The sequence below is a fragment of the Wolffia australiana genome, chromosome 2 (assembly GCF_029677425.1).
Source record: "Wolffia australiana isolate 7733 chromosome 2, ASM2967742v1".
NCBI lineage: Eukaryota > Viridiplantae > Streptophyta > Magnoliopsida > Alismatales > Araceae > Wolffia > Wolffia australiana.
Window position 1 is genome coordinate 10,705,790 of NC_135836.1, and position 24,443 is coordinate 10,730,232.

Sequence of the window (24,443 nt, forward strand, 5' to 3'; positions counted from 1 at the left end):
CTACAGTCTTGTCCAGCTCTATCTTTCTCTCTGAAATTTTTTCCAGCCCGTCCTCTCTCTCTACAGTCTCGTCTGGCTCTTTCTTTCTTTCTCTCTTTCTCTCTGAAATTTTGTCCAGCTCGTCCTCTCCCTCTACCGTCTCATCTAGTTCTTTCTCTCACTTTCTCTTTGCAATTTTGTCCAGCTCTTCCTCTCTCTTTCTCTACAATCTCATCCTGCTCTTCTTTCTCTCTTTCTCTTTGTAATGTCATCCATCTCTTCCTCTTTCGCAATCTATTTTTATATCCCACATAATCTGTTTTTCTCTCTCGCGCCTGTACTTTCTCCTCTGTGATTTCTCCCCTCAGATTTCTCTCTTTCTTCAAAGCTCTCTCTCTCATTTTCTCTCTCTACAATCCAAACTTCGGATATGTTCATCTCTACTCTCTTCTTTATTTTTCTTAATTTTTTTATGCTCTACTATATTTTCTGTTATTCTTCTCTTGCATATCTGAAACTCTATTAGTCTAATTTATCTTCTCTCACATCTCTCTTTCCCATCTCTTCTTATTACTCTTCTTTTTCTGTAATATCTCTCCTCTGTGCTATAATATTTATTCTTATGAAATCTCTCTTCTTAACTCTATTCCAATCTCTTCTTGTTAGTTTAGGTGGCCAAGGAATGACCTAAGAGGGGGGGAGTGCATTAGATTCTCTATTTATATTATATTTTTATTTGTAGTTAGCCTAAGAATTTTCTACATGACAAATGAGGTAGGGTAAATGGGAGACACATTATTTTTTTTTAACAGCTTAGGCTAATCCATAATGTTGCTCGGGGGTATCCATCCTGAGGTGGTGATGTAACCGAGTTTGTGTGAATGCCCCCCAAGCAAATCACTTTTAAATAAGGCTGAACAAGGATACCAAGAAAAAAGAAAAAGTCGATGAAGCTTTATCGTCCTCAACCCTCCAAGGCTTCCCGGAATGACATTGCTTGATATATTACAACTTGGCCCCCAAAGTCTTCTTATTATGGCCCCCAAAGCCTTAACCTGAGTGCTCACGAAGATATAGCAATAATAGTATATTTCTGAATAATGTATTCTCCTCAACAGAATTTAGTATTTATGGCTACTTAAAATAATATTCAAAACAAGGACCAATTTATAACAAGAATACTTTTATGTCAAAATTTTATTAATTTAGTGATAAAGATTCACAAATATAACTGTGACTTCCCTTAGGTAATACCTCCTTGTTTGCGGTCATTCTTTCTTTAGTCCTCCCCTCCACGTTTTTCTTTGGATGAAATTATTGGTTCGTGTTTGACCTTTTATGCTTAAAACTTAATTATCTTTTTCAATTCTGCACCAAATGGAATGATTCTACCTGTAACGGTTTTGTAACATGATTTTGCATAAGTTATCTCCCCTAGAGAGTTTAAAAAATCAGATAAATCTTCAGCTATCAATCTTTCAACGGCCTTAGTTTACTGCTCGATTTCTCCATGTCCAACTTTAAAACCATGTAACTCTTTCCAAACTCAACCAAATGATGCGATTCAAATTCCTTTGGTTTTGTATGGATGTTAGAAACAATATATATGTTAAAAAAATCTCAATGTCAGTATAATGCTAAAAATTGTTAACTTATCACAGGATCGAGGATGTGCGAAGTTTGGATCCCAGCCTTCATTTCTTTGAATCTTGAAATAACCTGCACCAAAACCACGACTTTAGGTTCTATGGACTTGGATTGATGTTAGAAACACAAGCTTTTTTCAAAGAAAACTTAAAAATTGCTTGAAAATTGCTCCACGAATTGAGAGATCTCTCTAGCTTTTGGACTACGATTTTCAAAGGCAAGGAGAAGGGGGGGGTTGAAATGAGGGTTCTAAACTGTATATATAGACTTAGATATCCAAAAGGGTATAATGGAAATCTGCCAAAATATCCAACAGTAATATACATTGATTATGATTAACTAATATAAAATAATAATCCGTTTAATTTTAATTTTTTTATATCGACTGTTTTGATATCAGTTCAAAACACCTTTGCAGAGGTAAGAGCAAAAACTAGCCGTTATGCCAACGCTATGAGTTTTAAAATTAATCTTAATCTTTTAGGTATGTTTGCCACATCATTTAAATAAAGATATCACCATTCAATAATAATATCTTTATGTAATTCATTTTCATTAAATCATCAGTAAATTCACCATTAAATACTCGAAGGTTCTAAATAGGGTTTTAGATAATTTATTCAACAAATGAAATGAATATAAATTCACACAAATACCTGAACAGTGATTAAAACTATATTTATGTTCATGTCATAAAAAATACATGTCCTAAATACATGATTTGACTTTTTTAGAGTATGGTCAAACTATGTAGCCTTTTATTATATCTAAGGTTCTTATTTTATCTTCACATACAATCAGTCGACTACTTGATTGAGGGCCGATTGTGCTTTGATCACAACACATATCAAGGCATGCATCACTTTCAACATTCATCAAAAGACACTTTAAAGCATTGTGCTAAAAATGTCCTAAAGCTTAATCTTCACTTCTTCTCCCTCAGCATTATTCTTCCTCGGCATTTAGTAATTGAGCTCTCCACCCCTTGATATTGAATTGTGGACTCCAATCACTTGTCAAATGTGTAATGTTGTCGAATTTCTTTTTTGTCTATTGATTTTTTTTAGTGAAATATCAACTTTGAAAGGATATTGAGTAATTGAGGCATGTTATTCCTTTCTTCTCTTTTATGAACTCATCTCTCTATCCATATTCTCAACTTACATCCACTTTTTCTCTGTTTTGTCTCTTCTCTCTTCTAATTTATCTATCTTCTCACATTAGTCGATATTATCACACCCAAAACTCTTAGATGATTGACCTAGAAACATATAAAAACAGAATCCCTTTCACATTCTATAGTTTTCTAGCTGTAAATAACAAATTTGTGAATTCAAACACAAAACGACTTTGTGCCTATCTGTATTAAATCAATTTAATAGAAATATGATTTAAGATGTGATTTTTCATGAATCATAATAGGATAATCTTATCTTAAATGAAATATGATTTAATCTTGTTCAAAAACTTACCCTCTTTATACTAGGTAGGTATTTTTCACAAAACCTCCAAAACTTAAATATATCTTTCGATGTCCAAAAGACCTTTGCATGCAACCCTCTAGTTCCCTTTATCACTCTAGCTAACAACTCGAGCGGCCCAATAGCCTTTATTTTGCTTACAAATTAATTAACTATATCATCTAGATTAATTAATGTCGAATTGATTTAACACAATCGGTAGGTTGACTCTCCAACTAGTTGGGGGGTGCCAAGCTACACCTCTTGCTCTAGAAGATACAAAGGAGTGTGTATCGAGTAATTCATGGAATGTGTTTGTCATCAGTTACCGTGTATGTATAGTCTCTCATCCACTCGAAGCTCCTAGGACTACTAAGGGTATGGTCAACTTTATGTTGACCACTAAATTGCGTCATCTAAGAAATCATCGAACCCCAATCAGTCATACACGTTTGTACTGGTGTGTTCAAAATTCATCAGACAAGTCTTCTTCGATATTCACTACCTCATCTTCTTTGAGATGTCTCCTATTATACCTATGGTGGATGATTGCATCTTCACCACTCAATTGTCTTCCTGAGCTTCTTGATGCACCCAAATTAAGATTGTTTAGAATCCGAAGATTAGAGACTCGTAGGTCATAGTCAAGATATAATTGTCCGTCCACAAGACGTCTTTGGTGTCTCAAGTCTAAGGACTACTTAAACAATCGTGACGTGAATCAACTTGATTGACAATCTAAATAATACCATTTAGAGATTTTTGTGGATCAATTCAGTTAACTTCTACCACTAAAGAGCACCCACTATCTATCCTTAGTGTCTCAACACTAATGGCTACGGGACCGGCCATACTCATCACATGAATGAGGCTAGATAGTGTTCTTTTATCCGAACACTTTGATGTCCTTTTCGAGTATCCTTCGAATATGAGCATTTAGAAACATGCTTAAATACTAGTGATCTTCATATTATGCTCTCATCATAATTCAGTAAGCCGATTATGTGTTCATGGACTTCATTTAACGCATCACATGTGCACTATAATGAATTTGTTCTATTAACGAACACATAACGAGATATGGAATGAGTGATTGGCTTGTCGGCTACATTTATTTCTATTACTTATTAAGGTTAAACATTATATATTGTGTTAACGAAACTAAGAAAAAGTTAATATGTAAAGTTATCGATTCACCTGTAGTAGAAAATAAAAATTGAGTTATTATTTCTCTTTTTCATGTTTACCAAGCCAAATATAGACCGAATGCACATGATTATACAGATAAGTTGACACATACACGTAGGGATCGGCAATCGTCATCCGTCACATCACGCGTCACCGTGACGGTCACGTGACAGATGACGTGGCAGTGACGGTGACGAATTAGAGGGCCCGTGACGGTGATGTGATGGTGACGGGGTGGTCCGGACGAGTGACGTTCGTCACGGATGACGTCCGTGACGGTATTTTAATAAGTCTCTCTCTCTCTCTCTCTCTCTTTCGTTCTCCCTCTCTCTCTCTCTCTTTCGTTCTCTCTCTCTCGCTCTCGTTCTCTCCCTTTCTCGCTCTCTCTTTCTCTCTCGCTCTCTCTCTTTCGTTCTCTCCCTCTCTCGCTCTCTCTATCACTCTCTCTCTCTCTCTCGCACTCTCTCCCGATATCTCTCTCTCTCGCACTCTCTCTCGCGATCTCTCTCTCTCGCACTCTCTCGCGATCTCTCTCTCTCGCACTCTCTCTCCCGATCTCTCTCTCTCGCACTCTCTGCCGATCTCTCTCTCTTGCACTCCCTCCCAATCTCTCTCTCTCGCACTCTCTCTCCCGATCTCTCTCTCTCGCACTCTCTGCCGATCTCTCTCTCTCACACTCCCTCCCGATCTCTCTCTCTCGCACTCTCTCTCCCGATCTCTCTCTCTCTCTCTCGCACTCTCTCTCCCGATCTCTCTCTCTCTCTCTCTCTCTCTCTCTCTCCCGCACGTGCCATTATGTCACATAACAATAACAAATGGTCCATAAGAATAAAAATACATAACCTATAAAAATGAAAAAAAATTCCGTCACGGTGACGGTGACGTGACGGTGACGAGGGTATGCGGACGAGTGACGGTTCGGTGATGATTTTCCTGAAAATCCTTGGACGAATGACGTGATGGTGATGTGACGACCAGTTCTTCACGTCACCGTCTGTCACGATTCGTCACCGTCCCATCACGTCCGGGGCGTCACGTCCCGGATGTGCCGTTCCCTACATACACGTATGAAATGTATGCCATGGACTGTATTTCTACATTTAGTTATTTAAAGAATAAAATGTGCATATAATTGACTATTCGTCTCTATTTAAAGGACAAAGTATGACCTTTACAAATGAATATTTTCTTGGTTGCTCTAAAAAAACTTCCCATAATTTATAATTGTATATTTTCCAAAATCTTATTGATTATGTGGTGTCTAGGTTAAATCTATAGATGTGACTGTCCAATAATTTTGCCACTAGCAAACGCCTTTTAAAGATGATTATTCGTACCTAAAATTCAGTTCCCTTAAGGCTCATTTATGTAATAAAATTGATGTCGCTAACCCCTATATCCAATTTTATTTCTTGAAAATTCAGCAATAGAGTCTCTCGTGTTATTGCTTCTTCGCGGATATCCTTGATCGTACATACGGTATCTGAAATATATCCGCGAAGCCCTACTCTCGTTGGAAGCTCATCCTCCCTCGGCCCCCCTCTTTGGTAATGTCTTCAGGATTTGATTTTTCTGCAGCATTCATAGTAAAACTCGCAAGAAAACGCGGGGGAAAAATCTCAACCTTATAAACGATCCTAGAGTTTCAGATGGAGTGAGCTAGTCTAGACGAACTTAAACCTCTTAGTTTGGAATGCATAGCAAACAGAGTTTGGCATTTCCTTCCGCGTTATAAATCTCATAAATTGAGGGAGACTGACCGTTCAGGCAGTAAAATGGACATTCGTGTTCCGCACCTAAGAGAAATAGGACTGCTTAGGGTAACAGAGCCACGACGAGCCTCAGACGCGAGAGGGTTCTGGGTAAGATGAGAAACTGCCAAAACGACGCTCAGCATGGCTCTGGCCCAGTAATTCAGTCATCTCAGTAGACTGTGTCGTGGTTTTTAACGGAAGACTTAGGCTGTCATCAATCAGGCACAGAGGAATCTTCTCATCGCGCGTGATTAAAGCTGATTATCAGGATGTGAGTGATGCGTCTGTTTTTGTGTGCGTGCGGGCGTGTCTATGTCGTGTCTTTGAATGTCTGTGAGAAAATTGGAGAGATGAAGTGGGATAGAGAGACACTGGAAGAGCGCGAGAGAGTGTGCAAGCGAAAGAGAGTGTTTGTCTGTGCGTGGTAGGGATAGAGAGCAACCGAAAGCGAGAAAGAGGGAGAGAGAGAGAGAGCGAGGAAGGAGAAAGAGCGAGAAAGAGTGAAATAGAGCAAGACAGATGGAGGGGAGAGAGCAAGAAAGAGGGAGAGACTGATAAAGAGAGGGCGAGCGCAAGAGCGAGTCAGAGCGAGACAGTGAGACAGAGTGAGACAGAGGGAGAGAGCGAGAGCGAGACAGAGCGAGAAAGAGAGGGAGAGAGCCAGAGCGAGACAGAGCGAGAAAGAGTAATAGAGAACGAGACAGATGGTGCCATGGAGGTCAGAGGGATAGAGATGTTTAGTGACGCAGTGGAACTGTGGCCTCGGAGAAAGCAGCAGGGAGGCCAAGTTGGTGGGCAACGATTCGATAACTTGATTTAGCGGGTAAAGTTCACGTCAGGAAGGACATTAGCGTAACTCGCAAACTTAGGGGAGAGAGTAGATTTATCTTCGCCTCGCCTTATGCATTCTTCTTCCCCCGTTTATCCATTTCAATTTCTGAGCATAACGCAACGCGAAGGTCTCCTTTTGCCCGAACTCTGGTCACTGTGTATCGTCGTACGGGCACTCATGAAAACCAACAGCTTGCTTCGCAATTCATGCGTTATCGCCGCTACGGATCACCGATATCGTTTCCAACGGACCAGCCGACAAACGTGAGCTTCTCGCTCCTCGGTGTAAGAAAGCCATGACCTCTTCGCTTCTTTGCGGGGCGAAGAGCTTAAAGAGAAGGAAGAAAGATAAGTACTAACTGTGGTGAGCTGAGGAGGGAAAATACCGAATTTTGAGGCTGCTGATAATTCTTCGGCAACGAAAGATCATACTAGCGAGGGAAGAATTGAGTGGTCCAGATCGTCGGTTTCCTTTAAACGCTGGAAATACTGGCTTAAGGAGAGGTGGGCCTCTTCCCATTTCATACTCTTGTGGTGGGGGCGTAATGAAGGTGTGCCGTCGGGTAGCCCTAGCACATGGGAAAGAAAGATAATTAAAGCCTTCTATTTGAATCATGGCTGTCCTATCCTAGTCTATCTGGACCTTCTCTCGTCCCTTTCAGGGCAAAACAACCGAGCGTTTCTTTAATCGTTGGGAAAGACCGTACTCCCTTCTTGCGGGTGTCCCTGGAGCCCTGCCTGTGGAAGAAGCTGCTTCAGAGTAAACAACTCCTTTCGTGTTGGAGAAGCTGCTCCTCTTCTGTGAACCAAGTAGGGTTTTTGCCGTGCAGAGCGCGGTAGATTTTGAGGACTCAATGAAACATTTTTAGCAATGAGAAGAAAAATGTGAGACGATGGGTGGACTGATTTAATGCGCGCAGTGAGATGATGGGCTTTCCTCTACGAGTCGTTCGTGTTCTATTGGACTTGACTCGCCGTAAGAACTGGATTAAATCGTTCGGATTGACATCTTCGACACAGAAATCAAGAAAAGGGTGAACCAAGTAGTCACTTCCCATGTTATTCTACCCTCGGAGTAGGGGCCAGCCCTAGCAGCCTTCTCTCGCCCCCAGCACGTGGCGAGGCAGCACCCCAATGGAGTAGTTGCCCAGTACAGAACCTAAATTCTAGACCCATTTATGGCAGGTCACACAAGGGGTTGATAATCGATAGATCAGGCAATCTTGAAGCTTAATGCCTCGTAAAGTGAGTTTAACTCGCGTGTCCGACGGAGAAACCAGGCGGGTCACCCCGCAAGAAGAATTTTTTTTGACCGCGGTGAAAAGGGTCTGCGAGAACGAGTACTGTGAGCAAACTGGTCATGGTCCCGGCTGCAGCGACGTTGCAGGTTCTGAAGAGATCTGATAAGAGCTCCAGCGGCAGCGCTGGCAGCGGCGGCAGCGCGGTGAGGGCCCGCGCGCGGCCGCGGCGGCTCTTCCGCCGGGTTAGAAGGGGGGAGCGGCCGATTCGCGCGGGGGGACTGTTCTTGGGGGCCACAAGATTAGCTTTTGGAGTAAATTGCAACGAGACAGAGGGCGAGTTCGCCGGTTCTCTGGGCTACAAATCTCCGCTTCTCCGGCAAGTTGTCGCCGCCGGCGACGGAGGAAAAAACGGCGCCGCCACTGGCTAAGCGGCTTGCACGTGAAGCGCGCTGTCAGAGGAGTCGCGACCGAGGTAAAAAGGCGGGCCCTTTGGGGCTCTGGTCTGGCCTCCGCTGATTGGGCTGACCGGGAATTAGATGACGCAGAGAGTATCGATAATCTATAGAGAAGAGATAGATAGATAGAGAGAGAAGATTGGGGGGTGGGGGAAAGAACAGGGCTTTTCTCATGTTGCACGCATCCATGGGGGCGCCATCGCCGCCGGGCCTTTTCCCCCCTCAGCTCTTTCCCCGGGGGGATTAGAGTTGTCTAGTGGGGACAGCATAGAAAACGATTAAAGAAACATGAGAGAGGAGAGAGAAGCCCCTCGAAGAGTAATAGATCACCCGGCGTGAATGGAGGGGGCGAGTTGTGGGGCTGGGAGAGAGCGCTAAGAAGGCGACCCCTGCCTTCTACGGCGGAGGGAAGCTCCCCGGAGTACGCCCCCGACTACCCTTTTTCTCGCAAACAGAAGACGCGATCAGGGTTTCTGAGATCCGGCGAGCTCGCTGATGAAGGGGATGCCCTTCAAGCCTGCAGCCAAGGGGATAGGTGAGGGCCTGTGGCGAAACGCCGCCGGGTTTTCCAGCTCTGCCGGGCCAAGGAAAGAGGGTTACGAGCCCAGATCAGTGCTGGATCGCGGGAGAAGCCCCAGCCCTCCAACCTCGACTTCGACTCTATCGTCTTCGTTCGGCGGCGGTTACTTCGACGCGGTCACTGTGGCGGCTATTTCTGAAAATCCTCCCCAAAGATGGCCCCCCTCCCAAGGTTCTGGCGCGGCGGGAGGCGCGGAGCTTCAGCCGATGCCTCCCGGCCTGGACATGGCCAATCTAGAGCAGGAGAGATGCGGTCCGGCCGTGGTTGGCGACTGGGACAGCCTCTTCTCGGAGCCCTCAGCTGTGCAAGACCAGACCTTTCTCCGATGGGTCATGGCGGACTCGGCCGAGCCCTTCGCCCTGGGGCTCAAGCCGCAGACCCAGCCCCTTCTCTTCTCCCCGCCGCCTCTCGACCTCCAAGACCCACTCTACGATTTCGAGCCCGGCGAGTCTAGCTTCCACTTCCCCGCTCCGGGGCCTTCTTTCCCCGGCGATGGCGGCAGGGCTTCACCGGCCCATCTCGGCTTAGAAGTCACCTTCTCAAGCGCCGGTCTTTCGCACAACCCGCAGCCTGTTCCTGCCCACAACCCCGGCTTCGTCCTCCCCATGGCGTCTTTCTCGCACTTCATGCCCGACCCAAGCTGCCAAATAGCTCCGGCGAAGGCGAAGCCGCCCCCGCCTCCGCCGCCGCAGGCGGTGGTCGACCAGCTCTTCGAGGCGGCGGAGCTGATCGAGTCGGGGGACTTCGTTAACGCGCGCGAGATATTGGCGCGGCTCAATCAGCAGCTCTCCCCCGCCGGGAAGCCCGTTCTCAGGTCCGCCTTCTACTGCAAGGAGGCCCTCGAGTCCATCATCTCCGCTTCGAACCCTTCGTCTTCCCCGCTCGACGCCCTCCTCAAGCTCGGCGCCCACAAGGCCTTCTCCGACCTCTCCCCTCTCCTCCACTTCGCCAACTTCACCTCCACCCAGGCCGTCCTCGACCAGATGGGCGGCTGCGATCGCATCCACGTCGTCGACTTCGACATTGGCCTCGGCGGGCAGTGGTCGTCCCTCCTCCAAGAGCTCGCCCGCCGGCGGTCTTCTCCCGGCGTCGTCCCTTCCCTTAAACTCACTGCCTTCGCTCGCCTCTCCTCTCACCATCCCTTCGAGCTCGGCCTCGTTCAAGAAACCCTAATCCACTTCGCCCGCGACCTCAACGTGCAGTTCGAGTTCAACATCCTCGCTATCGATTCCTTCGATCCGGCGGCTCTTCTCGCAGTCTCTCGCGGATACGCCATCGCCGTCAACCTGCCCGCCTCTTCCGTAAACTGCTCTAGCCCGGGGCTTGTGCGCTTGGTGAAGCAGCTCTCGCCGAAGCTCGTCGTCTGCGTCGACCATGGATGGGATCACAGCGACTTCTCCTTTCCTCGGCATGTTCTCCACGTTCTTCAGTCCGCTGCTATTCTCCTCGACTCCATCGACGCCGCGGGGGGGAACGCGGAGACGGCGAGCAAGATCGAGCGATATCTGCTGCAGCCGAGGATTCATAGCTCCATTGTTGGCCGCCATGGCGCGGTGGAGAAGGCGGCGGCGCCGCCGTGGAAAGTCTTCGCCTCGGCGGGGTTGGTGCCCCTCAAGTTGAGTAACTTGGCCGAGGTGCAGGCGGAGTGCCTCGTGAACAGGAGTCAGGTTAGAGGCTTCCATTTGGAGAAGAGGCAGTCGTCTCTGGTCCTCTGCTGGCAACGGGGAGGGCTCGCTTCTGTGTCCGCATGGAGCTAGCTGCAAACCGAGCTCGCTCCATACCGTGGAGATTTCCCCTCTCTCGTCTTATCATCTTTCTGTATCATCTCGTGAACGCTCTCTTTTTTTTTCCACTTCCCGTTTTGCGACGAGCCAAGATTATTGTCTTCATCCTTCTTAATCTTTATTTTCGTTCTATCACTCGGCTTTATCCATTGAATCATATATTTTTTTCAAGAGGATCCATCGAAACGTACCGGTACTTGCCAAAGAACGCCATTTCCATGGGAAAATGGTTTCCAAGTTTAACATAAGTGACACTGCGTCAACGATTGCAATGATAACCGCATAAGCCTTGGGCGATTTTTTCCTTGTTTTCGTTCGGCTCTCTCCGGCGGTTCTTACGACACCTATCGACTGTTTCTGTTCCATGAGCAAATATCTCGCTTCCCATAAGAGAAGAACTAGTGGAGAGTTCCCTTACCCACCTGAAAGCGCAACTTATAGTCATCTATCCATATCTTCTTTTATCGCTCTTCATTGCTCCAATTCCATTTCTGGGCAAAAACACTCGCTCTCTGTCTCTCTGTCTCTCTGTCTCTCTCTCTGTCTTCCTCATTTAGTTGTTTCCTAACTTATTACCACAGGCGATCAACAAGCGGAGAGATCCCTTGCTGATCTGGAAGCTAACTTATTATCAACTACATGTGTCATCTTCGATCGATCTTACCCGTTCTTTTTCTTTTTTTGCTTGTTGTACGCGTCCTATTTCACGTCTATAAAGGTCAAGCCTAGAAAACTCTCTCTCTCTACCTCCCGCTCTCTTCCTCGTTTAGTTTTTCCGTAAAAAAATCTTTCCCGTACCAAAGGCGCTGAACAAGCGGAGAGCTCCCTTGCTCATCTGAAAGCGCAACTTGTTATAAACTATCTGTGTCACTTTTGTTCGATCTTGTGTGTTCCTACTTCACGTCAGGAACAAGGTCAAGCCTAGAAAACTCCCTCTCTCTCCCCCCCCCCTTTCCCGCTCTCTTCCTCATTTAATTAATCCGTTAACAGTCTTCCGCGTCCCAAAGGCGGCGAACAAGCGGAGAGCTCCCTTGCTCATCTGAAAGCGCAACTTATAATAAACTGTCTGCTTCATCTTTAATCGATCTTGTGTGTTCCAATTTCACGTCTGTAACAAGGTCAAGCGTAAAAAATTCTCTCTCTCTCTCTCTCTCTCTCTCTCTCTCTCTCTCTCTCTCTCTCTCTCTCTCTCTCTCTCTCTCTCTCTCCCTCCCACTCTCGCATCCCACAAGCGATGAACAAGCGGAGAATTCCCTTGCTCATCTGAAAGCGCAACTACCTGTGTCATCTTTGGTCGATCTTCGATGTTCCAATTCCAGGTATGTGTCAAGGTCAAGCCCAGATAATTCCCTTTCTCTGTCTCTCTCTATCCATCTATCTCTATATCTCTTTCTCTCTCTCTCTTCCTCGTTAGCTTGTCTCGGGGGTTTCCAACGGGCCATGGCGATTGGCTCTGCGCCCAGAACAAATCTCGGGGGTTTCCAACGGGACGGGAAGCGCAGCGCAGAACAAATCTCTCCGGCGAAATGGGTGGACCCGGTCCAGTTCGGTCCGTCGCCAGAGAATGTATCTCGAGCCGTCCTCTTCTTCGGCCCCGTCTCCATGCCGGGCCAAATTATTAATTGTTCGTAGCCGGACGGAGCCAGATTATTAATACGGACCGCCTCCGGCCCCGGCACATGGCCGGTGTCGGCCACGACTTCACGACAGCTACCCTCTCTGCAGTCGTCATCCGAGCTTCCCTGTTCGACGTCTCTTTGCAAGCGAAGAGATGGGTCCGCTGCAGTTGCAGGTGGGTCGCCAATCGCCATAGCTGCTATAAATCGATCCTAAGTCTTAAAGATTGTCGTTAACATGGTGGAAAAACACTTGTTTTGAAGGTTTTCGTCTTTAAGGATGATGGGGACGCAATTGGACAAAACGCTCAATTGAAATTTGGAAACCGTGGACACTGGGGTCGTATGGAGGGCCCCGGCGAAAAGAGGAGCAAAGGGCAAGTGGGAAGGTGGATTCAGACGCCATCCCCAGCGATAACGGTGGCCCACCTGCGTCGTTTTGATGGCGCAGTAGTAATTTTATATGTTTCCTCGCATTCTTCAATAGAGTCGTGCGGTTGCTGCGCATAGTGAGAGAGAGAAAGAGAGAAAGAGAGAAAGAGAGAAAGAGAGAAAGAGAGAAAGAGAGAAAGAGAGAATGAGAGAAAGAGAGAATGAGAAAAGAGAAGAGAGATGGAGATAGAGAGAAGGGTGAGTAAGAGAGAGAAGACAGAGGGAGATAGAGAGAAGGAGAGTAAGAGAGAGAATACAGAGGGAGAATAAGAGATAGAAAACATACGGAGATAGGGAGAAGGAAGGGTGAGAGAGAGAAGAGAGAGGGAGAAAGAGAGAGAGGGTGAAAGAGAGAGAGGGGTAGAGTGAGAAAGAGAGAGAGGGGGAGAGAGAGGGTGAAAGAGAGAGGGAGAAAGAGAGAGGGAGAAAGAGAGAGAGAGAAAGAGAGAGAGAGAAAGAGAGAGGGAGAGAGAGTGAGCGAAAGACGGAAAGAGACAGAAAGGGAGGAATTGAGATAGAGGAAGAGGGAGAAAATGCGAAATAGAGAGAGAGAGAGAGAGAGAGAGAGTTAGTTTCGAGTAGATAACCTGGGCATTCGAGTGGTGTCTTTGGTCGGTAAATCGGCTCGTATCGTCTGCGTCAGGTGTCACATCCCCGCGATCTCTTTCGCTGGCAATTCATGGGCGACCGTCACTTGGACACATGATAAAAGCCGAGCATAGGCCAGAAGATCTGGGAGCTTGGAGCCTTCTGGCCCTCGATCGCCTCGCACGTGGCGTGAAATCCGACCCTTCGACGGTGATCGGCTCCCCCTTATTTGCCGGCGCAAGCCCCCCAGCTCGGACTTCCAACTTTAGTCGCTTCTTCTGAAGATAAGGCCCCCCAGAACAATCATATCTTGCATGAAAACGACTCTCCTTGCAAGCCCATCACTGGAAGCGCCATACTGGGTCCGATAATTTCTCTCTCTCCTCTCTCTCCTCTCTCGCTCTCTCTCTCTATGTCTCTCTCTCTCTATCTATCTCTCTCTCTCTCTGTGTCTCTCTCTATATATCTTTCTCTCTCTCTCTATGTCTCTCTCTCTCTCTATATATATCTTTCTCTCTCTCTTTCTCTCTCTCTATATATCTATATATATATCTCTCTCTCCGTATCTATTTCTTTATCTCTCTCTTTCTTTATATCTCTCTGTATCTTTCTCTCTTCCTATCGGAGGCGTGGAGAGACTGCATATCTCAGAGAGATCATGGTCGGAGATAAAGACGACGAATAAAGCTACGATCTTTCTTGCCTGGAGAGGATCTGGAAGACAGTCCAAATAAAGAACAGGGTGGGGTATCGACGGAGAAGGTTCCCGGAGGAGCGGACCGAAACGTGATGATTACTGGCGTAACTTGCCACTCCCGGGATCGCTGGAACTACTTCGCGGATCCTGTCAGTTGTGCGTTCCAGTCTTCCAGACCAGACATCATTAGCTCGCGTTCAGGATCTCATGGCTTAGCCGCTTGGACGTTTAAGGCAGCGGTCACGCCTCTGCGTTCCTCAAGTTGATTTTCTTATCATCACCTCGCAAATGCTCTTCAGGGAGGGGAGAGGGAAGAGGAACGTTGATTTTCTGAACGCTTGTTGCTGAAGTTAATTAGCAACAAGCGTTAAAGAATGAGCACTCGTGAATACCTTCGCAAACCCAAGGTAAAGATACTATTCTGATAATACTCCACTCATTAACCTATATAAACTGACGACGCATACAATGAAATAAATAACCAATCACGTCAAGACACTTTTAACACTTAATAACGGAAGTTTATCAACTCACAGCACAGATTAAATCGAGAATCGCAACAGTACCATTTAATTAATAGGTCACTGCAATTAAACGATGGATTAGGAGCTCATGAGTAGGCTTGTTGGACGAATGACGATTTCGGACGGAACAGGACTGAAAGGACTTCCGTTCAGTCATTTGTCCGCAACATTTCATTTCGTCCAGTTTGTCGTACTTACATATTTCATCATCATCACACCTCTGTTATCAGTCCTGTTCCGTCATTCATTCCTCATGGAAAATAGAACTGATGAGGGACGAATATATATAATGAAATGCACAAAATATGCATAGAGAGGGCATAGGGAGAGATCCAGAGAGAGATAGAGAGAGAGAGAGAGAGATGGAGAGAGAGAGATAGAGGGAGAGATGGAGAGAGAGAGATAGAGGGAGAGATCGAGAGATCGAGAGAGAGAGAGAGAGAGAGAGAGAGGGAGAGAGGGAGAGAGAGAGAGATGGAGAGAGAGAGAGAGAGAGAGAGGGAGAGATCGAGAGAGGGAAGGAGATAGACTGACTGACTCACTTATTGATAGACAAACAAATAGTGAAAGAGAGAGAGAGACAGACATAAAAAGAGCACAAGAGAGAGAGAGAGACAGGGAGACAGAGCAAAAGAGAGAGACACACAAATACAGACAGACAAAGAGCAAAAGAGAGACAGACACACACACAGAGACAGACAAAGAGGAAAAGAGAGAGACTGAGAGAGTGCTAAAGAGAAGGAAAAGAGAGAGTGCCAGGAGAGAGAGAGAGAGTGAAAAAAAAGAGTGCAAATGTGGGGTGAACCAGAGAGAGAAAATGAGAAAGCGTACCATAGAGATATAGAGAGCGCAAGAGAAAGAGAGAGAAAGCTAAAGAGAAAGAAATAGAGACAGAGTACCAAGGAGAGAGACGAAGAGAGAGTGGGAGCGAGAGAGAGAGAGAACTAAAGAGGAAAGAGAGATAGAGAGTACCGAAGGGAGAGACTGAGAGAGATAGGGAGCGCTAGAAAGAGAACTGAAGAGAAAGAGGAGAGTACGAGGCAAGAGAGAGAGAGTAAAAAAGATTGTGAGATAGAGTGCAAATGTAAGGTGAGCCAGAGAGAGAAAATGAGAAAGAATGCCAGAGATAAAGAGAAAGAAAGGGTGCAAGAAAGAGAACGAGAGAGAGCAAGTGAGAAGAGAGAGAGGGAGAGCAAGTGATTTGGGGCGAGAGAGGTAGAGAAAGTGAGCAAGAGAGATATAACTATCAATGTTCAAGACAGTTGGCATCCCCATCGTTGATGACACTTAATGTGAGGCATCGTACCAGTTGTCCATGGTCTTCGTCTCAGTCCTCGAAGGTCATTATCCCCCTCATCCACTATCATCACTCCCTTGCCAGGGTTATTGTCCCCATCGTTGGCGGTTGTCATCCCCCGCCTTTGACGCCCATTGTCTCTATCATCAGCAACAGCAACAGTCCAAAATCAAACTTGTTCCAATTTGGCCCAATAGCCCAAAAAAATAGCTCTAAATATCACACGGGATGCTCAACCCCATTAAACCCCATCCAATTTACTTTCTACAAATTTCTACGCACATGAAATGTGAAAATATTCATTAGTAATGAAAACATTATTGACATGAAAATCAAGCAAGATTGCTTAAAATGCTCGAAATGTTCATAAAGTGACATTTATGGTGAAATTCAGAAATAGTAAAATAATATTGTCAATAACATGATAAATTCAATATGTAAATGATGAAATCTACATAAAATGCATGTAATTATTTACACCTTTATGATTTTATCAGGGCCCAAGTCATACTGCTTCAGAAATATCAAACGAGATAATGAGAATGTAATTTGGAGATATACGTGGTTGATTTTTTAATGAAATTTAGGGTATGGATGAGTAAATAGACAGATAAAATTATATTTGATAAATATGAAAAAATGAAGTGATAGAGAGAAAGTGAATAAATGGTGTCAGAGATGATGAGAATGAAGAGGAAAATGGATGGAAAATAATATGAAATGTGGATCTAAGTTCTTATGACCATAATGATCATTGTCTGAGACCTCAATGAATCCTTTACGTCTTTGATCCTTCAATTCTGCCATGACCAAACATTTTTCAATGTGTAGAAGAGAATAGATTGAGTTTAAAGTTTAAAAAAGTCACATTGAGTAGGTAAAACAAGCTGGGTCGTTGCCCTTTCCCTCCAGCAGGTGTCACACGGTCAAACATAGAGCTAAGAAAAATGCTCATATTGAACGTGTGCCGGCCTCAATGCTTGGGCAGGAATGTTGAGCAGCCTTCATTTGTGCAGCCAAAGTCTCTTTGGACAGCTTTAGATTGCTTGGAGATTAAGGAGAGAGAGTAGAGCTAATCTTGTAGCATCAAAGGGGCATTGCATTATAATAAACATGATTACATCATAGGTCATAGCAATTACAAGTGAGAAGACCAGGTCCACAGCCACGCGCGCCTTAAGGCCCAATGCCCCGCATACGCCAATGGCCACCACTGCTACAAGCGTGCTACTTGGTCGAGCGCCATGCTATTGGGGGTTACAGCCCTCGACGCATGTGCTGGTTAGTCGTATCACGCCCTAATGTTCATCCGCTGCATCCCGATGCTCGGTCCCTACACCTGCATTGACACCTCTACCACATTGGTCTGCCTTGCCACCATCGTAATTGGCGCCCAGAGCCTTGGGTAATTGCGCATCGCAGCACTACCGACAGGGGAGCCCCCTGCCCACAGCCATCTTAGCGCTCTCTATGCTATGTCGTAGTCTCCTAGTGAAATACATCCCACCCTACACCCCGCAAACGCAGCGCTTGTGGCCTATGCGTGCTACTTGTGTGGCATGTGCGCCTCTAGCAGCATACACGTGCAGCACCAATGGCCTGCACGTGTGGGCTGCCCTGATTTGTCGTGTGGCCTGCCCTGATTTGTCGCGCTTACGTATTGGCAAGCACAAGCACCTAGTGGGTCTTGGCTTTAAGGATCAGGGTTAGTCGTCATCACCTGTGATGCGTGGGGTGTCCACGCTACGAACTTAGTCTCTAATAATGAGTCCAAGTATGCGGGCATGTCCTCGACAGTTAGCACACACGCCACTATGCATAAATACTGCCTACTTTGGGACCTTACATGCCCACACCACCTGAACTTTTTGAAGCCTCCAATGGCGCCTGCTGCACTGCATAAGCTAGCACCTGAACGTGTGGATCTAAGTTCCTATGATCATAAAAATCATTTCTTGAGACCTCAATGAATTCTCTTCATCTTTGATCCTTTAGTTCTGCCAAGACCAAGCATTTTTAGTGTAAATAAGAGAATAAATTTACCCAAAACTTCAAAAAACTCACATTAAGTAGGTTAAACAACCTGGATTCTCACCCTTTCCATCTTTCCACGCTATACATGAGAAGATCCAAAATGAGGAAAAATAGAGGGAAAGAGAGTATCTATTCGTAAGGAATAATGACCAAAATACTCATTCATGATTTTCTTACAACTTTCCTTGCCATTTTGCATCCTTTTTTCTCTTTAGTTGATTACTTCTGCTATTAAATTTTTTCCTACCTATTTTAGGAAGTGATTGAGGGCTACATCGGTGGAACAAGTTGCGGCCATAACTCCTCTAATTACTCCTTTGGAAGTTGAAAACCATGTTTGATCTTTTTATGGCCCATTTGCCCAAACAATTAGTTCCATGAAATGCTTCAGCTTATTGATAATTGCATCATTTAATTCTTATAAACATCTACACACATGGAATTAGAAACTATTCATCAGTTTGATGTCAATAAGAATTTGATAAAAAATGTCCACTATGTGTAGAAACTGAAAATTTTAAGTGATCAGGGGATATTACATGATAAAGTCAAGTTTAATTACTCTAAACTGTATAAAATTTAAATAAAATATTAAAATCATTTTATCACAATCCCAAGTGTATTCATTGCTAGTCCCTTACGAATGTCACTTAGGTTCTCCCCTGAGTTCTCCATAAGTCCCTTGAAACATCAAACACATTTCTAGACGGAATACTTCTGATGATGTTTTAGCAACATGCTTTACAGGAATATGTGAACCGACCATGCTTGGTTTGGGAAGAGCTTGTGGTCAATAGAAGTGTAGCTTAATTTCCCCATGGTATGTTACTATAGGCCCAAAGAACAACTCACTTCTCGCCTTATCTGGGTCATTTCCTCAAAGAAGCAGCACCTCATTGCCTGAAATCCAACTAGCTTTCATCAGACCTAAAAGTGAGGAATACACATTCGTCTCCTCCTATATCATCACAAAATCTAAAGTGTGAACAATTAAAAAGTATGAAAAATGACACAAATTATTGATATTAGGAAAAGAAGAAAGAATAGAAATTTGGATTGGCACAAAATATTTATTCAAAAGGTAGAAAATGAGTGAGAGGTGGCAATCATTGGCTTAGTCCCAAACATGAGGTGAAATAAGAAGAACACATCAGAAGGGTGTGGGAAAAAATCAAGTTTATTTGATATGTATGAGTTTAGTCAATACAACGGGTGAATAAATAAACTAATAAAGACAGTCAAATATTATCTTCAAAATAAGAATCCAGTAACATTTAGATAAACTAATATTTTCTCTAAAAAAACTAATCCCCTAAGATATATATATGTGTGTGTGTGTATGTATGTAATATTGTGCCTGGATTTTTCTAGAATTGAGGCTTCCATCTTTTTTTGTTTTCTTGGAAGAATGCATAAAAAACATAATCAATTTGATGCATGCAATTTAAACATTTTGAAGAGTATATGATGGAATTAACATACCTATTTCATGATAAATGATGAAAAAATTCCATTTTATGTATCAATTACCAAATTACGTATTTTCCTATTTCTAATGAATTTAGCATGAATATGATATAATATGTACATTATTGATAAAGTAAATAATAATAATAAATAAATATAAAAATATAAAATAAAAATATTGCGCAACACCTAAGGAGCTGCAAGGGGCTAGGACGCAGCCGCTGCCTGAGCACCAAGGACCTTGAGGATCATAGCTGCAGGCGCAGCCGCAACCACAACCACCCTCACCAGCACTTCAGGTATGTGCATCGTCATGGCCCGTGTGCGCATGCACACACGAGTTAAGTTTCGTCTTTTCTTTCTTTTAATTCACACGTTATGCTTATTTGACATTTTTATACTATAGTTGTGCTTTAATTCTTTTAATATGTGATAGCGAATTGAAACTTGAGAAGAATGCGGGTTGGGCTGGAAAAAATGTAAACTAAGCCCACGGGTCACTGTATGCAAAAATCATAAATCAAAAACACTTGGGCTTTGCACGACCAAGGCCCAAGCTCGCGTTGGAATGAACTTCACTTAAAGGGAGTGTCTTAGTCTTGACTGTTGATCTTCTTTAAGAAGATCGAACGATCAAGTTCCATTCTAACTTCTTTTAAGATTTTCTTCTCATTATTTTAGAGGATGACTCAGTGAAAAGCAATGACGTGGATCAATGAAAATGTGCCACATGGGAAGAGATGACTGGTTGTGGCTGGATGTGCGCGGACCACCTAACTTAAGCGGGTCCACAACTATGATTTAATCATAGCCATTGATACCCCAATACACGAATCCAATGGCTCACGAGCAAGAATGGCGTTTTCTACCTCTCATCCTTGTCTCCATCGCCGGAGATCTCATTTAAGCGATGAGAAGGCAAATCTCTGCTAAATCACCAGTAAAAAGGGAGAGTAATAATCCCATATTGACCAGGGGTATCCTCGGAGCATTCCTATCCTATAGAACAAAAGTTTCTTGCTCCGAATAGTATATTTTCTCACAGAACTCAAATCTTAATGTTGAAATTTATAATGGGGGAAGATCCGCTCAATGGGTCTTTTTATTACATTTTCTCTGGGTTATCTCGCTCGATGGGTGTGGCAGGCCCATTGACCTGAAGAGAAAGCTGTGAGAGAGTAGTAAAATAAGGGAGAAATCAAGAATAACTTACCTTGAAGAAGACTCGGCTGGGAGAGGTCAAAAGCCATTGCAGACCACAAACAGACGGGCATTCTGGTAAGTAAATGCATACAGATAGCGTAATTACAATTTCACAAGATTTCAAGTCAATTTCTGAGTTTAGTACACAACATAACATTTCATCGAACAGTTCCCGAGCGTCGATTTCCAAACAAAATTTTCAATGATTTTTGAAACATTTCTAATTTAATTAAAATTCTTTAAAAAATACTTAATAGCAATATAAAATTACACGTATCCTCTCATTTTCCTCCCTAGTTCTAAAACACAAAATTCATTTCTCTTTTAAAAGAACCACATCATATAATTTCTCTCTTTCTTTGAGGCAATTCATCAAACACTTCATATCCATACAGTCTTCAAACATTTACTCTGAATTTTTTTACCACCAATCGACTCCTAAAAATTCTATAAAAATTATCTAAATACGCCAGTTTACATTTACTTTTGATATACAATTTTGAGCTTAAAATCTAGGATTAAAATATTAATAATCATAAAACTCTCTCTTAGCATTATCATTCTAGAATCCCTTCTATCTAATCCGTAATTCATTTGTGAACTCTAACTCTAAGAATCAATTCCTAAAGAGACGACCCTACTCTTAGCTATCAATTTTATTAGATTAAAAATTTAGAAATTTTATTTGATAAAAAATAAAGTAATAACAACAAATTTAACATCCCATTTTCGCTCTATCAATGAAACAAGACAATTCCAAGATTAAACATTTTTAAATTACATACGATGACTAAGACATTGTTGGGCAAGTTTAAAAGCACATGAAATTAGTAATCCCAAAATAATGAAAGGGAATAGGAAAAAATAGTTTGAGGAGATATAAATCAAACAAAGAAGGAGAACAAGGAAATTATATTATGCACTGGTATCTGAAAAAGGAGTTGGTCGCTCTCCTTTGAGACTTCATGTTACTTCTTGGAGTAGCTTTCTCCATAAAGGAGCTGATGCTGATAATTTATGACCACAAATGTTCCATATAATTCTCACCTATCAAGTAGTGCTCAAATATATATTTTTTCCACATGAAAGTGAAGTTATTGGCTGTAAAGGAGAAGATCGGAGATGGATGAGTGTCTATTGAGCACATTGGGACTAGTTCAATGCTAGCTGACTGGCTTCCCAAGGCGCAGCCATGTGTTACTTATTATGAATGTATTAAATATAAATTTGACCAATTTCCATTGACATGTGCAATTATATTTCTCTCTTAAGATACTGATGTATGTCTAATCAACAGTATAAGAATCATCATTTAATTATTTGAAAAAATATTAGAATAGAGGTCAAATCACAACCATGACATTGTTAATTGATCCACTATTTGTTATGTTAATATATTAAATGTCAAGCATTTTATGCATACTTGGGCCTTCTGCTTTGAAGATGTATTATTTCCATGAGCAATATTTGTGAGCTATATAATGATCAAGTGACGCGTCCACCAATAATCCTTAAATTGTAATTACAACATCCAATATAATGGTGTATCAATCAAGGTAAATGGGAGACTATTTGTTTTGACCTACTTGATTTGAGATGTGTAAGGTGATAACACCCTAAATTCAGTTTTTGTTTCAAGTGATTTAGCACAATTGTATGCATTTAACAAGACTAAAATGGGGTTTTTATCATATATTTACAAGTAATTAATGTTTTCACCTGATTTTCTAGGATTTATTTAAGCTTGAAATAATTAGTTTTCAATGAAAATGGCAGGTTTAAATTTAACTTTGAAGTTAATTAGTTGGGGATGAATTAATGAATTTTCTATAATTTTCTGGAATTTTTAAGGATATTTTAGGATTTTATTGGATTTTTATGGGATTTATTTGAGGAATAAATGAATTTTTTAAAGTGGAAAAGGATATATTTATAAGGTTAAAAAGAGTGCTAAAGTAATTTTCAAACTTTGAGGGGCTTTTTCATAAATACGTGTTGCAATTATACCCCTAAAAATGTCTCTTGGTCGTTTCGACAAGGGCATAGATACAATTATGTAAAAGTTGCAGGGATTTAATTGAAAATTGTCATGGTATTTTTATAATTTCAGGAAAACTCAGAGGAGAGAGAATGCAGAAGGGGCATATACACAACTATTTTGGGCCGACGTCAGGAGATAATTTCCCATTTTAAGGACTTCAATACAAAATATCCAGATAGGTTTTCGGGCGATCAACATGGCCTCATCTTGACTGTCGGATGAGAATCCGAGGGTGCATGATGAGGGAGCCATCGAGAGGTAAGTTCACCGCCGGCGCGTCGCATGCAGCGCGCACGCACGGGCGGTGACATGGCCTCATTTTACTCGTCTGTGCTGTGCAGAACGCACGTTTAGATGCCTGTTATAATTACCACTCACAATTTTTTAACCTTTTCTTTTGGATTTTATTTTCGCCAGGGGGTACATACCACTTGCAAATTCAACCCAAAATAAGATATTTAAACTGCCAATCAAAATGCGACACATCATTGGATGTGTAAAACGAAAATTAATAAATAAATGGATTTTAATCCAATGGCTAAAATTGGTTTAAATTCATTTATTCATAACTTTTGATCCTGAAGTCCGATTGAAATGATTGTTTTATGGATTTTCTCGTCTTGACCTCTTCTTGCTATTTGTATGGTTGTTTCAGATCAAGCCTACATTGATAGATAGAATTTAATTAATAAAAAAGGGTAAAATGGTAATTTCTATCATGTAACCTAAGTATTAAAGCTGAATTTTTAGAGGAGAAGCTCATTCTGCATGGTGCTCTATCACAGCTACAAGAAAAAGAGGATCTCCTGGTCGGATCAACTTGTTTAGTACCTTTTTCTTCTTTGTATTTGAATTTTTAGTGTATTTGGATGATGTTTTAGTTAAATTCCTTCATCGTTCTTCATGATCTTGGTCTGAACTTCTCAATCACTTGGCTTGAGTGAAATGTACAAGCCCTTACTGAGATTGAGAGGAGAAATTGAGAAATCTACCTAGCTATTCCAAGTGCACATTAAAAAAAATATTAAAAAGAGATTTAGTTTTTAGGAGATTAAATTACCCCTTTTACTATCTAATAGTGTAGTTATTTCTGAATTATCAAACCTACAAAACCAACCAAAATACAATCAAATTTCCTTCTGAATCCCTCTAATTGACTACTTTGATCCTTTAAATTGTATCAAATGATTCAATTTAGAGCCCATATTTCTTCTATTCCTCTCATCTCTCCTACCTCCCTTTCAAAATTCCTCCTCTAATTAGGGTAATTTGATATCTGTTGAAGATTAAATTAACCCCAATTAGGTTCAAATTTTTCAAGTAGATCAACAATTGAATTAACTTACTAGCTTACCTTGGACGATACCTTTCTTATCACTACACATCTTAAGTAGGGTTTTTATAAATTTTATTGTACAAGCTAAAATAAACAATGAAAAGGGATAAAAATTGCATAATTTACCCCTATTTTTGGCTTATCAAATGATGCATTCACAATTAATCCTTAAATTGTAATTACAACATCCAATATAATGGTGTATCAATCAAGGTAAATGGGAGACTATTTGTTTTGACCTACTTGAATTGAGATGTGTAAGGGCATTATCATCATTCTTATGTTAACA

At 42.6% G+C, this 24,443-nt stretch overlaps 1 protein-coding gene and 1 long non-coding RNA gene across 2 annotated transcripts; both read left to right on the plus strand.

The window, feature by feature from the left end:
- The first annotated feature begins 8,722 nt into the window (after positions 1 to 8,722).
- Positions 8,723 to 11,054, plus strand: LOC144716804 (scarecrow-like protein 6). The gene has a single exon (XM_078592055.1). It carries the CDS (start codon positions 9,051 to 9,053, stop codon positions 10,890 to 10,892), a length of 1,842 nt encoding a protein of 613 aa, XP_078448181.1. The 5' UTR covers positions 8,723 to 9,050; the 3' UTR covers positions 10,893 to 11,054.
- An 825-nt stretch (positions 11,055 to 11,879) lies between these two features.
- On the plus strand, positions 11,880 to 13,044 carry LOC144716805 (uncharacterized). Its single transcript, XR_013585001.1, has 3 exons — positions 11,880 to 12,238; positions 12,334 to 12,711; positions 12,800 to 13,044. It is a non-coding gene; the product is annotated as an uncharacterized LOC144716805 (long non-coding RNA).
- Positions 13,045 to 24,443: the final 11,399 nt, after the last annotated feature.

Coding starts and splice junctions, on each gene's coding strand:
- LOC144716804 (XM_078592055.1), top strand. CDS start 9,051: ATGAAGGGGATGCCCTTCAAGCCTGCAGCCAAGGGGATAGGTGAGGGC.